The following is a 15768-nucleotide window of genomic DNA, read 5'->3' as shown; positions in this document are numbered from 1 at the left end:
TTACCTAAGACAGCGTCAGCATAGATTGTTTCATATTCCGATATGCAGGACCAACCTGCCAATGGTTATGCCTGTTGGAAAAGCTACCGCTATGCTAGACAACATCGCTCTGGATCTTGATCTGTTCCATGTATCCGAAGAGGTTTTCCAGAGCAGGATTCTCCTACTACTTTCACATGATTCTCTTTCATGTATTTTTTTCTTTTTTTCGTTAAATGTATGTTTGTAATGTATATCACAAAAGGTCACAAATCTAGAAGGCGAAAACAACTCCCTGAAAACCGTTAATAATGAACTAGTGACAACAGTCAAAGAGCTAAGTTTTCGTGTCTCACAGATGGAACAACAGTCAAGAGAACATAATATCGAAATGCAGTGTATTCCGGAAAATAAAAATGAAAACCTTATTGATTTGGTGACTCAACTGGGAAGGACTGTCAGAATGATATTAAATGATTCTGACATACTTTCATGCTTTAGGGTGTCTAAATCAAACAAAAGTAGTGATAGACCTCGTTCAGTCATCGTAAAGCTATCTAGCACTAAATGTAGGGACGCCCTGCTTGGTGGTGTTATGAAGTTTAACCGGGAAAACCCAGAAGATAAAATAAATACTTCGCACGTTGGAATTGGAGGAACAAAATTTCCTATATATATTAGTGAACATCTTTCTCCTTCAAACAAAACCCTCCACGCAGCTACGAGGATTAAAGCAAAGGAGAAAAAAATCAAATATGTGTGGACACGAAACGGTCGTATTTTTGTTCGACGGAATGATACATCTCCAGCTATTTTAATTAAGAGTTTAGATTGTCTAAATACTATTAGTTAATTTATAGGTGATTTCTCTTCTTATTTCTTATGCAACAAATGTACATGAAATTGAACAAATAAAATTCTTTTCACTTCGTTAAATATATATTATCAAAATACAAGAGGCATGAAGACCAAAACCGAAAATTTTCATCAAGAGGTTTTAAATAATAACTATGACATAATCTGCTTGACGGAAACTTGGCTTAACTCAACAATATTTAGTGAAGAAATATTTGACCGGCGATATGCTGTCTTCAGAAGAGATCGCGAAACATCAAGTTCTACTTCAAGGCAAGGTGGAGGAGTTTTGATAGCAGTCTCGAAAAAACTAGTGTCCAATAGAAATAAAACATTTGAAAGTGAAAATGAAGACATTTGGGTGGAAATCAAATCGAATATTACTTCAAACTTTAGTATTTATCTTTGTGTAGCATATATTCCTCCAAATTTAAATATCTCTAACTATAATAGCTGCTTTCAAAAGCTTCAGTACAGATGTCTTCAACGTAAATCAAATTCACAATGCATCATTCTGGGCGATTTTAACATACCTGAAATTAAATGGGTATCAGATGCTCCAGGTAATAATAATTTTCTCTGTCCTACAAATTATACTAGCCCAAAATCATTAATTTTGGTTGACTTTGCATGTATCTGTAACGTTTATCAATTTAATTATCAATGCAATCATAATGATCGAATATTGGATCTAGTTTTCTCTGATAAAAATAATTTAAAAGTTTTTCCAGTCGACGGTCTTGTAGCAATTGATCAGCATCATCCAGCAATCGAAATTTCATTTGAAATTGAGAATACTCAATTATTGAATGAAAATTGCGAAACTTTCAAATACAACTTTAAAAAATGTAATTACGAACTCTGCCGTCAAGACATATCATCTGAAGACTGGAAGATGAAGTTTGGAGAACATAATACAAATGATATGGTCTTGATTTTCTACAACATTTTATGGGAAATAATAAATAGACATGCCCCATTTAAAAATAGTAAATCAAATTGTAATTATCCACAATGGTTTAGTAAACCATTAATTAAGGTTTTAAAAGAAAAACATAAAATGCGGACGAGGGCGAAAAAATACAATAATCCACTGGATTATGAGGCATTCTCCATCCTAAGAAAAAGATCCAAAGCTTTGCAAAAGAAATGCTATAGAACTTATATTAAATCTGTTGAGGAAGGCTAAGTAGACAATATGAAGGTATTTTGGTCATTTTCTAAAACACAGCGTGCTACTAACTGTATTCCAAAAGTTATGATATATGAAAATGAACGCGCCAGTGATGGAATTGCCGTAGCTGAAATGTTCTCGAATTATTTTGCCTCTGTTTTCAGTAAATCAAACATTGTTCAGAATGTATCAAATACATCCAAAGTATCAAATGATAGATACTACCAATTTAACCTATCTGATTTAAAAATTAACGAAGATGTAATCAGAATTTCTCTAAAAAATTTGGATATTAATAAGGGTCCGGGGCCTGATCAGATACCAAGTATGTTTTTAAAAAACTGCAGTAATGAATTAAGCAAACCATTGTACATGATATTTAATAAATCTCTTAATGAATGTATTTTTCCTGATCTGTGGAAGATTGCTAATGTGACCCCCATCCATAAATCTGGGGATAAATCGTCTGTCACGAATTACAGACCTATTTGTATTCTTTCATGTTTTGCCAAAGTTTTTGAATCGTTAATCTATAAAGTTGTTCTGGAATATGTTAAGCCATTAATTTGTCCCAAACAACACGGTTTTCTTCCTAAAAGATCTATTAATTCTAACCTTCTGGAATATTGTGACTATATTTGTTCATCATTTAATAAAAAATGTCAGGTGGATGCTGTGTATACAGATTTCCAGAAGGCCTTTGATAAAGTTAACCACCATATATTGATACAAAAGTTGGAAGCAATCGGTATACATGGCGATCTTCTAAATTGGATGATATCTTATTTGAAAAACAGAACCCAAATTGTATGCATAAATAAATTTGAATCATCACCTTTAACTGTAACATCTGGTGTGCCGCAGGGCTCTAATCTTGGACCATTATTATTTTTAATTTTTATAAACGATCTTGGCTCCCTGTTAGAGTGTAATTATCTTTTCTATGCTGATGACTTGAAAATATTTCGTGAAATTGAATCAACAGATGATCACGCAATGCTTCAAAAAGATCTTGATTCCTTAAGTGAATGGTGTAAACTGAATGATATGCACCTTAATGTTAAAAAATGCTATCAAATAACGTTTACAAGAAAAAGAACTCAAAACTGTTTTACTTATAGCATTAATAATATTGACCTCAACTCAGTAAGCACAATCCGAGATCTTGGAATCACATTTGACTCACGTTTAACTTTTTCCAATCATTTCAATATTGTTAAAGATAAATCTTTACAAATGCTGGGCTTCATACACAGAATATCCAAGCCATTTAGAAATGCAGCATCAATAATTTGTTTGTATAATTCTCTTGTACGTAGCAAGTTGGAATTTGGAAGTATTGTTTGGTCACCTCATTATGTGATTTATAAAAATATAATTGAAACTGTACAGAAAAAATTTCTTCGTTCTTTGTCGTTTAAGTGTAACATGGGCAGAATACTTCAATGTTATGAAGAGCGCTTGGAGTATTTTAAAATTGAAAAGTTAGAAACTAGGAGACAAATTATAGATATGATTTACTTGTATAATATAATTCACAATAATGTTGATTCAGTGTTTTGTGTTCAAAGTGTGTCATTGTACGTTCCCCGTAGGCGCCTTAGATCACCTAATACATTTTACCTTCCAATTTTTACAAACAATATGGCACATTTTAACCCTCTTGCAAGTATGTTAAGACTCTATAACAAAATGGAAAAAAAAGTTAACATTGACATTTATCATGATAGAGCAAATAGTTATAAAAAAAACATTACTATGTATCTTAGATCAAATGCCTAATCCTTAGTTTTGTGTATGTAAATTAATTTTAGTCTTTTTTATTATATCCTATGTTTTTAATTTCTCTTTTCTTTTCTTTAAAAAAAAAAAAAAAATCTTTTTTTATTTTTACCTTTCACTAAACTTAATCTTTACCATTACTTAAATTGAATTTACACTCTTATTTTATATAATTTATGAAAGATGTTGAAGTTCTATAATTGAGAATATATGTAAAGAACGTTAGTTATGCTCACTTAAAAAATGTATGTATTGTATGTATTCTTGTTAAACTTCCAAATAAATTTAAAAAAAAAAAAAAAAAAAAAATATGTTATATATTTAAATAAATTAATTGAAATGAATTGAGTCACAATTATTTAATAAATACAACAGTTAAACGTGTAAAGGGAAAAGTTTTGCACAGGGTTGAAAGAAAATAAAAATATCATGATCAAAATTAAGTATTTAGACGGTGTATCTAAATTTAGTTTATCAAAGTGTGCCATAAGGTGCAAACACAAAAAGCAGGGAAACAAGTTCTAATTACCGCACAGAACAACCAGGCCTGACAAAAATCATATTAAATTAATAAATTGTTTTATATATGTATTATGGATATCGAAGTCTTTTGAATGAACACAGGGTATAAAAAAACAATTTAAAAAAGTAAAACCAATGACGAGTTTCACACTCATGTTTATTTTAATTATGTTTTAAAATTACATTTTCTTATATTTAAATTTTGTTTAATTTCTAAGCAAACATAGTTTTATAACCAATCAATTAATAAAAAAAACGTATCTTTTCACTGTCTACAGTAAAAGCACACTATTCAAATTTTCCTACTAAATCTATGTAAGGGTATATAATGTATGTATTTTGTTTGATTTTTTGAATGTCTGGCATAGAAATAAGTATTCAATAATTATTTTTGTTGGCATAAGAAAAAGTTGAAGGAAAACGCATTGAAGGAAGACGACGCGTGACACGACGTTTTTCCTGGTTTGAAAACTTAAGGGGTTGGTTACGTTGTAGCTCCAAATCCTTATTTAGAGTGGATGCGGACAAAAAAAAACTGCCATGATGATCATTGAGTGATACCGTAAAAAGAAAAATGATTATTAACAAAACGCTTGGCGGAGTAAACACCTATTAATCTACATCTGTATTGCAGTAAGCATTTGCAGATTTTAATAATGCTGGCTGTGTACACATGTAATATGTGACCTATCTTTCGGCAGCCTCCCTGAGTCGCGTAATTTCCTAATAGCGCACATATTGCATATTGAGACCGTGCTTACAAGTGTTTACACGGGTAGTATTTGAGCTCAAACCACGCCATCACCCGCACGACTGAGATTCCGATGGCAGATAGCAAAATTGAGCTGTACGGTATGTAGTGTGTAGCCATGCCCTCAAGCCGGCTACAATATGTACGTTGGGGTCCGCGTTCATGGCGCAAGGAAGGAATGTAGTAGTGTTGTGACGCTGCCCGGTCGAGCTTCAACAAAAATTGGAATGTCGATATTCAAGAATTTATGTATCGTATCTTCACAATATTATGAAATTGTTAATTGTATCAGAGGATAATATCAATTAACTTGAAAGCAAAATCATTTGTTTTTTTTTTTACCCATTTAATTTTTTAGTAGTAGGTAGACATAGAAAAGTCGGTAAGTGGTTTTATACAAATATTTAATAACATTTAGTAAAATATTTAACCACAAAGTTAATGCTTTAAATATTAATAATATTTTTTTTGTACAGCATAACTTTTGTCGTTGAAAAGTTTATTTTCGAATTATAATAACTTAAATTCATGTTTAATTTCTGAAAAAGCGCTCGATTAAGCAAAATATATTCATTTTAATGGAGACATTTTTAATGATTCGCCATATTTATAATTTTGTTATTTATTTTTGATTTATTTTTTTATTCTTCATTAAAGGAATAACCCGCTAAGCCTTTATTGAGAGGCTTGTCAGCAGGTGGGATAGAGAGGATATGCAAGGAGGTTATGAAAAATACACTAACACACCCAGAACGATTTAGAAAAAAATCTTTCTTGGATTTTTTTCTTGCAACTGGCGGGAATCGAACCCGCGACGCCAGTTTCACAGTAAGCCGTCTAACCTACTGCGCCACGGCGCCTGTCGTGGCAAAGCGTGAGCTGGTTTCCGATTGCAGGGATATTATTTTTTTCAATGCCACAGCGCAAATTGATAGTAAGGAAATGGAGTGAAATAGACGAACATTTTGAAGATTTTTCTTATTTCTCTGGAAACTGCGGCAAAATTCCTTTATATAATACGTTCGTTTTCGTCACAGTAATTTTTTTTTGTTTACTATTGATTACATTTGGAAATTTGCTAGGCGTTTTGTACCAAAATTGATTTACGATTTACATGTCCTATCGAGTTTAAAGCAGATACCAAGTGACAAATAATAACCATTCTTTTATAATAGATTGAGTTTTTCGATATCAAATATTTATTTCTTATTTATTTATTTTATTTATTTATTTATTTATATACGGCATTTCTGCCATTTACATATATGTGGTACAAAGAGTGCTTAAAAATAAAAATATTAAAAACAAATCGAGTATGAAATATTAACATACTCGTACTGTACACATTATTAATTACTTGAAATACATATATATTTTAAAGAAATTATACAAAATACATTAATCAATCAAATTATAACTATTTCAACCCAATGAAGATGATTTGCTCTTTTTGATAAAAATATGTTGGTCACTTTTTTTTTTAAGTTAGGCAGAGATAAACTAAATATATCAAAATGTGATGCATATTTATTCCCGGTATTCTGTAATCTAACAATAGGTGAGTTATATTGAGCTACCGTTCGAGAATTTTGACAAAAAAATATTGTAGATGTTCTGCTTAATCTAGGCACATAGAATGAAATCAATTTCAGTAGATCAGGGGTATCAAACATTGGTTTTATTATTTTATATAAAGTCGTAAGATCGGTCGATGTTCTTCGTTCTTGCAATTTAGTTAATTTAAGAGTCTAAAATTTTGTTATAATTTAATTGATTAGTAGAAAAACCCATCTTAAAATTAATAAATCTAAGAAATTTATTCTGAAATATGCACATATGGGTAGTTTTATTACAATTTTATTTATAATTTTGATCAGTGACCAGGTTTGTCGTGAACAACATCGTCAGACTTGTGGTAGACTGAACAAATTTCTATGTTGTGTACAAGTGCATGCGAGGGTTGTAAAACATGCTTTTATAAAATTATGGGAATATATGAGATTAAATTAAAATAATTTTAAGTATAAAAGAACAACGATTCTGTGAATTTAAGTATTTTTTAAATGTATTTAACAAAAACAGGTGTAAATTACATAATTTTATGAAGTTTTATACTAAAAATGTATTTGAATTTTACTAAAGCTGCTACAGGGGCCACTGCGCTGGTTAGTTGTTTCTTAGAAAGCCATGTCCCTGAGCTCGGCGTGTAATTAAGCGATTCTCTGAAAGCAAAATTTCCGGCAGTTAATTCTCATCGAGTAGTGTCATTGTTTGTATTTTGATGGGTACAATAATGGGAATTAAATGTGTGTTACCCGATCGTTTAATACTATTTTATCGGGGAAATTATTTAAGCGGTTTATTTCTAAAATTTCAAGTGTATCTGATTTTTGACCTTTGCGCCTGTCTGAAGGATTTTAAAATTAGTATTTTTATCAATCACATTTAGAAATTTATTTAGTCTCTCAACAGTTTGATGATGTCGGTCACGACAAACCCGGACACTGGTAAAAATTATAAATGAATGTGGAATAAAACCAAGTACGTATTTTTATTATTATGACGGTTTATTTGGTATTCGAAATCTTCGAAATAAATTTACACTGACACATTATCAACAACTTTTTAGATTCCTTTCATTTCGAAATTCAGGGAAAAAAAATATCGGCCCACCCTAATGTACAGCTCCGATGGAAAGGGCTCATCGGTGACGCGAGCGCGGGAAGTTTCTACTCCGCCTGTGCTTCTTACCGCGCACGCCATGAACGCGGACCCCGACATCAGATATACGAGTAGACTCCGCTCTCCGTATGTCGGACCCGAGTGCATCCGCTTAGTTCGACTAGGAGACTAGTACTGTTGTAATCGTTATTATGCTGCCGTTTATTTACTAGCTCCGTTAGTAGACATGGTTGATAAACATTAAACATTAATCATTCGGCATATATTGCCGCTGTGCTGTGGATGTTTGTTTGTGGTCTTCGCATTGAAAATATTTCAGGAAATTACAACGTAGTACGTAGCTACTGCGGAGAGACCTAAGTCCTAAAATTTTACCACTACCACCAATTTTTCTACAGCAAAAGTAATGTTTTTTTTATGAAGATTTATTTCAATTTTACTACAGAAGCCGGTGACAAACTATTAATGTGATTATATAAACAGGGAAATATAACATACTACGGTTACCAATAAAGACATGTAAAACAAATTTAGCAAAATATTTAAATATTGCATACTGCGAGAAATGTTTAAATTCATAACTTTTAAAATTAAATTGTTAAAAATATATCTCCACCAAAATGCGACACGTTTGGCCTTGATAATCGTGACAATGTTTCTATTCAAATTTTAACAGTCCCAAAGTTCAAAATTTAACCAAATCGTGACGTATTAGGGGAGTGGCCAATATAATGGACCGTTTTCACGGGAATTTAAAATTATAAATTAAAAAAAAAAAAATCTTTTTAGCTTGACAATATTTCATGTGTCAGCCTCGTGGTGTTATGGTCAGCGCGTTTGCCTACCATGCAAGAGGTCTCGGGTTTGATTCCCATGGTTGATATGAAATATTTATTTAAAAGGGTGTTTTCACCCTGGAATATTTCATAGTCCTTGGACTGGTACCTGAAGAATAAGACTGATCATCTTACCTTCATGTAACAAACATTATCAGATACGCTGAATTTGTTGTACCAATACAGTGCCCTATTCACCGTTAGGTGCAGAAAGGGAATTATGACGATGTTGTATTTCATGAACCCTTATAAAATAAAAAAATAAAATTGTGAAATTTCCCTATTAAAATCGGTCAAAAAAAGTATTTTTAATTTATAATAAAATTCGTAGATCCAGTGTATAGACGATCTTATTTATAAGGGACAGCACCACAGGTTAAGATGCCAGTGAGACCTAAGCTTTTTTTGCTTTTATCCATACCTCACTTCGTATTAGTTCACCAATGCAATCTAAAGATAATAATACATGTTTAAATTTTAACATTATCATTGCGGGAAAAAAACAAAGTGTAAGGCAAAGTGATTACTTAATGACTAAAAATTTAGGTGTTTATATTTGTGTTTTAGAGAGCACTTACAGAGGGTATAATAAGTGGTTTTTTAATTATTAATTTACCTAAATGGTAACTAATCGTACAAAAATATAATCTAATTGTACAATAATTTAATGATTGCAATAAAATTTAAAAACGATTTTCTTTTTTTCAAAGCCTTGTATGATATTTCAAACAAATTTATTCAAAAGAGAACTTTGTCTTTAAATTGCATTGATTGATATCATAATGTTTTACGGAGAAAAAAGCGTAATTTAATTTACTAAAATATTTCACTGAGATTTCGTGTATGTAAACATAAGATATATTGAAACAAACACGGGTAAGTCCATTATATCAAGTTTATTGAAAACTGTCATAAAAGTTTTTGAATCAGGCACTATGCACACTGTCATTGCGTGTATTCAATACATTCCTATTAGCGTACGGCATTTGGCTAGTGGTATTTTTTATTAATTTACTATCAAATATTAAAAAGCAAATTAAAACACAACATGTAGTTTTTTCCTATCAATTAGCTTATTGTAACTTGGTAGAGATTTCTTTTGATAAATATGATTTATTTTGATTAATATTAAATCTGAAAAATACCTACCAGGCTTAGAAAATACAGCCTTCGGTCTCAGGCGATGGTTTGAAAGCATATATTTACCTGTCATACAAAAACGAGATCATCAACCCGGCTCCTGGAGGACTGAGTTACCTTCTCTTTTCTCTCTGGAGTAATTCTCATTCAGCGCGTCCATGTCGCGAAGGGTAGCCACCTTTCTCTTCTGTAGACCAAAATGTTTAGGTGGTTAAATTTGGGTAGAGACCCAACATTACGAGACATAACGCGATCCCTCTATGGCTGTGATGGCGGAGATCAAGTTCATCAGTATGGCAAAACAGGTGGAAAGGGCAAAATTTTTCTCTCAGGCCACCCGGACATTCTTCGGAATATGGATTGTTGGAAGACATTAGCGTCAAGCAGAATGTTGGGTTGAGTATGGCATCGAAGGAACAGCAATCAACGGTGGCATCCTAAGCCCTAGTTATAAAGAGGCAGTCAGGTGGCAACCGGCCGTAAAACAGAAACAAAACAACAAACTCTTAGTCCGATGTGTAGACTGAGAAATAGGAAGGCCGACCCTTAGTAAATGGCACCCAAAGCCTGAAAAAATAAAAGACTTAAAAAGTACAGTGTGTCTGCCGGTAGGTTTGGCACTTAATTATAGTACAGGCAGCTAAAAGATAAGGAGTATTATTCCACGTAAGAGTATTGCGGTTTTGTTATTAGTTATGAGTCCGTGGACTGGAGCCCATAGGTTTTTCATGGTTAGGGTGTATTTTACAAACCAAAATTCGGCTAATGTGGCAAGGTGACGTTTTTGTTCTCAGTTCGATATCCGAAGGTTAAGTGATGTCCTTTAAACCAGTTGCTATGGTAAGTAAGTGCAATAGTTTAAAATAACAAGATCAGCTGGAAATGAATCTGAACTCGGACCCGTCAACTTCTGTTTTGATTCTGAAATAACCTAAACCATGTCAGAGACAAAATTTGCGTAAATCTTACCGTAAAGTTGCACCATCTACTGGTATTGAAAATACTTCGGTAGGCATCTTTTTTATCAAATCCCTTCAAGCTGCAAATCATCCAGTAGTTCAAAAATACTAAAAAAAAATTACGACACACGTTTTGAAGTTGAAAGTACACCAATAAACAAAATATGCACTACTAGAGCGATAAAAATCTACAAGTCCATCAAATGCCACTTTATAGCCCTAAGACCGTTGTTTGGTGCGCCGTTTCCGGCCGACGCGTGTAATTGGGTCATTTTTTTTTACTATCGTGTAAAAGTGATTTCAGAACAATATTTCATGATGATGAATTACTTTTTTATATTGGAGTTACACCAACATATAAAATACAACTCCTATAAAAAAAAACATTTTCAACCGGAAAGATTCACGGCACAACGCTAGAGCATCAACAGCCAAAGTGACGATTGTTTTCTCCAGAAAATTAATTAGTCGCTTTGGTGATATAGACTAGCTCCCAAAATTACCTGACCTTACTTAGTGTAATTATTTTTTAATTAAACTACTTCATAACAATTGAACAGTAATTTAGTTTCAACAATAAGTGCTGAACATGAAAATATCCAACGTAAGATAGTAGCTATCAGTCCTGATCTCAGTATTTGGGTCAGGTTATTTTTAAAACATAAATTTGCATTAATTTTAATGTTGAAAATAAATGTAAAGCATTTAATAAACTATTTGCATAATTTTTATTATTTTTAAAGTGTAGAATCTGACGATAGACTACACACGTTTCATATAATTGAAGAAATTGATAAACTAGCAATAAAACCGCTAACAATTCGATAGCTGTATATCTGATCCATTACTAGAAGCATGATGTATTGTAAAATAGGCAAGCGAAGTTAAAACTCTCCAAATGCTTTGTTTGAAAGAGAAAAAACGAGAAATTTAAAGCAAATTATATGTTGATAATTTGTCGGACTTAGCTACGTTTGTTTATAAACGCCTCATGTATGTAGATGTAGATACTATATGTGTGTCGTGTGTGTGCATTGCACAATATCCGAGGTAGTGACCCCATATTAGCACTATTGTTTCAATCGTACAACAGAGAGCCATTCTCTCGGAGGCGATGCAGGTATAATGAAAAATGCAAAGTGCTGGAAAGTCTGGCAGTACTTTGGAAAGTCGAAAATATTTAGCAGTGCAGAATTTCAAATTTCACTAAAGGTAATCTCATTTGCTAAAAGTGCTTTGAAAACGTTTATTTGTTTTGCTTTTGATTATTTAAAGTTTGATCCAATTTAAAAGGTAAAACCGTTTTATTTTTCATATTAATCCATTGTGTTTGAAAAAAAGATCAATTTTTCAGAAAATCAAATAACATTTTTTATAAGGAGTAAACATATTGATACATTTAAATTGATTGATGTGCATACCTATATAATAATAAAATTGGTTGAAAACAAGACGGGAGATATAAAAAAACATAAATTTAATATTTACAATGGATATTTGATTATGATATTTAAAAAACATTAGTTAACAAAAGTGTCTTAAGTGTTGTTTTTTAAATAGCATAATTATTGTATATGGTAGTTATTATAGAAACATTAAAAATAATCGTTAAGTGTGAAAACAGAAGTGAAGTGAAGTGAAGTTATATGGTGAATTTGTTTAAAATGTTTTAATCTTTGCAATATTTTTCGTGATAGCTTTTAAGTGTATAAATATTAACAATATTTTGAGTTTGTCATAACTTTTGTAAACCTTAAAATATTACAAAAGAGATGAAGAACATTTTGAAAAAGGTGATATAGAAGCCTAGGCATCTACAGGGCTTATGACCTGTCATTGGCTGGTTTAAGTGGCCACTTTACACACTGTGTAACATTCACCATTCTGTCCACATTTGAACATCTATATTTCTTCAATTCTTTCATCTGTTGATGTTTGTGAAGTTAAAGATCTGAAACTTTAATTTATGCTGGTGAGATTCATCTATTTGAATTATTTCTCCTACATACTTAATTTGAAAAAATTAGCACCAAAATTTCTAAAATAAATATTAAGGTTATGTCATTCGACAGGAAATTTTCTGCACTACAATATTTTGTTCTTGGTTTTAAATCACACATATTATTTTATTTGATTGTCAAGTAGACGAAAGTGATCATTTTCGACGCTTCCACTGTTTGCGGTCAATCGAGCGAATAAAGATGTTGAAGCTGCTCGCGATGTTTGCAGTGTACGGTGAAGATGCCATGAATTATTGATTGATTTATTATAAACAGTAAAAGATAAAACATTATTCACTAATTTGTCATATTTTTTGGTTATATGAGGACACGAGAGATTGTTTTCATCATTTGGAAAAAACCGGACACCAATTTCAATTCAATTTTAATTTCAATTTTAATTTTATTTATTCAAATATATGTACATTACAAAATAGAATATCTTAATTCATACATATAGAAATAATTAAAATAATTAGGTTTAATTAGGTTTATATAAAAAACATATAAGTGTACATAATATCCAGAGAATAAAATGTTAAAAAAGTAAGAGAATCTTGTAACAAAAAACTCCCCCAGAGACGTGAAAAAGGTCAATGTCCAAAGTAATATTGTTCAACATAGAGATAGCTTTTCCAAAAGGCATAACCATTGACAGGTTGGTCCTGTATATTGAAATGTGAAACAGTCTATGCTGACGCTGTCTAAGGTAATTATCCGGAACATAAAAGCTAATGCTCCGCATAATTTCCGGGTTGTCAATAATACCGCGCAACAATCGAAAGATGTGCGGAGTTAAATACACATTCCTTCTAGTCTTCAAACTGCTGTAACCATGCATACCCTTGAGGAACACAGCGGGATAAAGCCATGGATAATATCCACACTCCCTCATGTAGAGAAACCGAAGAAATTTCTTCTGAACCTTCTCCACTATAAGAGAATATTTCAACTCATACGGTCCCCAAATCATCGAGCCGCCCCCGAGTCTACTTCGCAAAAAATGTTAACGCTTAATTAATAAAAATAAATTAAGTACTTGATTTGTGTTTTCGTTAATAACCTGCTTATTGGCCACTTAAGCCTTTATCGAAGCAGGAAATTGTTTATTTTTATTGTGTTTTTTTAAACAGTTACAGCATTGTATTGTTAATATTTGTTTTCTCTTATATAATTTGCTTCTTTAAAAGTTTAGGATTTTCAACCACTGCGTGGTTGATTTGTAACGTTAATGTGTCTACGCTCTGTACGTCAAATTGGAAATGCTCGCGAGTCTGTTGATTGCATACAAACATACATACTCCCATATATAATTATGTTTCTACATAGTTCCTACATCACCTATCTACAATCTGAAGAACTTAACTACATTCTGACGTTTGGGGAATTGACTTAGCTCCATTTATACCTCAAGTAAGTTATCGTGATGTCATTCACCACGAACTCTTTGATCGGAGAATCAATTGCAAATTGGATCAAACAATTATAATTCTCTTTGGGCTTAAGGTAAGGAATTGTAACTCAACTGCAGCGTAAGATGACCAATCATACGCGTTGCCAGTACAGAGACGGTAAAATATTCAGCGGAAACAAAAAAAAGAAGTAAAATTGATTGTTTTTTTAAGAAAAGAACTTTAAAACTCAGTTATAAATTAGTTTAAAATTGATTTAGGGCTTCAGTTTGAATCATAAGTGCTTCGTTTTTTTTATGTACTTTTAATAAATGAATGTAAGTAAATGCATATTTATTTATTTATTTATTTATTATATATAAACGGCCTAAGCCAATTATAACAGTTACATGAAGAAACATAAATGCAAGAAACTGAACCAAAAGAACATAAAACTATTTAGCAAAGACAAACAAGGGCAAAACAATAATTGTATAAAATATATTCAAAAAAACGAAAAACCTAAAACTTTGTGCTAAACCATGCCAATCCAACTTCATCCCACACTGTTTAGTCGCGAAGAGATCTACGAAAAGCCGGAAGATCTATCCCAAAAAATTCCAAGTCGTGTGATGAATTGACTAATCTACACATTCTGGACATTGGGGCATAAAAACCAAAGTTGCTCTTACAAGATTTTATAAATAGCAGATTTTGACTTCTGGTGACACGATTGGGAAAATGAAAAGAAATTGATTGCAACAGAGATGGGACATCACTTCATTAAGTATTTTGAAAATGCATATAAGGTCCATCTCAGTTCTACGTCTCTCCAATGAAGATTATATGTTATTGGATTATATGTTATCTTATTAATTCTTAGTGTTTATAAATACTCTGTCTAAACAAATAAATTAAAGCGATCTCTCAGGCAAATATGCGGTAAAATTATCCCCGTTTAAAAGATTTACCAGGCGAATAGGATGCGGAAAAGCAGCAGACCGAGAAGTTCAAGGCGTGACTAAATCCAATAAATACTTAATATGGACAAATCGAGGAATATTCGGTGTGCAAAGTCTGTACGCAAAGACAGCTTGCCCACCTCATATACCACTACGTATCTAAGGAAAATAGTTCCTTGCCGAAGGAGAAGAGGTCCCCAAGAAATATCCGTAATCTGGCAAATTTTGGAACTCGGTAAAAAAGATATTCCAAAATAACAAGCATATTTTTTTTTTTTGGAATGTGGAAAATAAGAGAGTGAATTCATTACTGAATGGAATTAAATTAATTGAACGTGATCGATTCACCGAAATTACTATAAAACCTTTGAAAAGCTTTAAAATTTTCAATAAAATATAGCAAATTAGCGTTCTATTCTTTCTCTTACCTCTTCGGGGAAATGGCGTGGTAGTTTGGTTTTTGTTATGTCTCTTGTTTTGTTTGAAGTTTCCATTTTGGTTACAAATGCAAACTTGATAAGGCTAAAAAACGTTGTATTTCTGAAGCTGGGAAAATTATGGGGTCTATTTGTGCCCTAAATTTCCCAGGACATCTCTTGTTCTGGTACAGCTCTGAGGCATCTCTACACGGGGCGATACAGGCAGCAGGCAGTTCACTACAGATAGGCACTGGAGTTATCTGATGGTGGATGCGGGGCCAGGGAGTTGTATGCTATGTGCAAATGGTCGAATTTC

The 15768-nt window shown here is 32.2% G+C and overlaps 1 protein-coding gene across 1 annotated transcript; it reads left to right on the top strand.

Annotated features, from left to right (window-relative positions):
- Positions 1–244: 244 nt before the first annotated feature.
- LOC148273168 (uncharacterized) lies at positions 245–1372 on the top strand (the record flags this gene model as incomplete). The annotated part of the gene is made up of 1 exon (XM_088239066.1): positions 245–1372. A coding segment is annotated over one exon (588 nt), but the record flags the coding sequence as incomplete, so codon positions are not given.
- Positions 1373–15768: the final 14396 nt, after the last annotated feature.

The sequence above is a fragment of the Micrasema longulum genome, unplaced genomic scaffold (assembly GCF_059751315.1).
Source record: "Micrasema longulum isolate JH-2025_06_02 unplaced genomic scaffold, ASM5975131v1 h1tg002057l, whole genome shotgun sequence".
Taxonomy (NCBI): domain Eukaryota; kingdom Metazoa; phylum Arthropoda; class Insecta; order Trichoptera; family Brachycentridae; genus Micrasema; species Micrasema longulum.
This window is presented reverse-complemented; position numbering and strand designations above follow the sequence as displayed.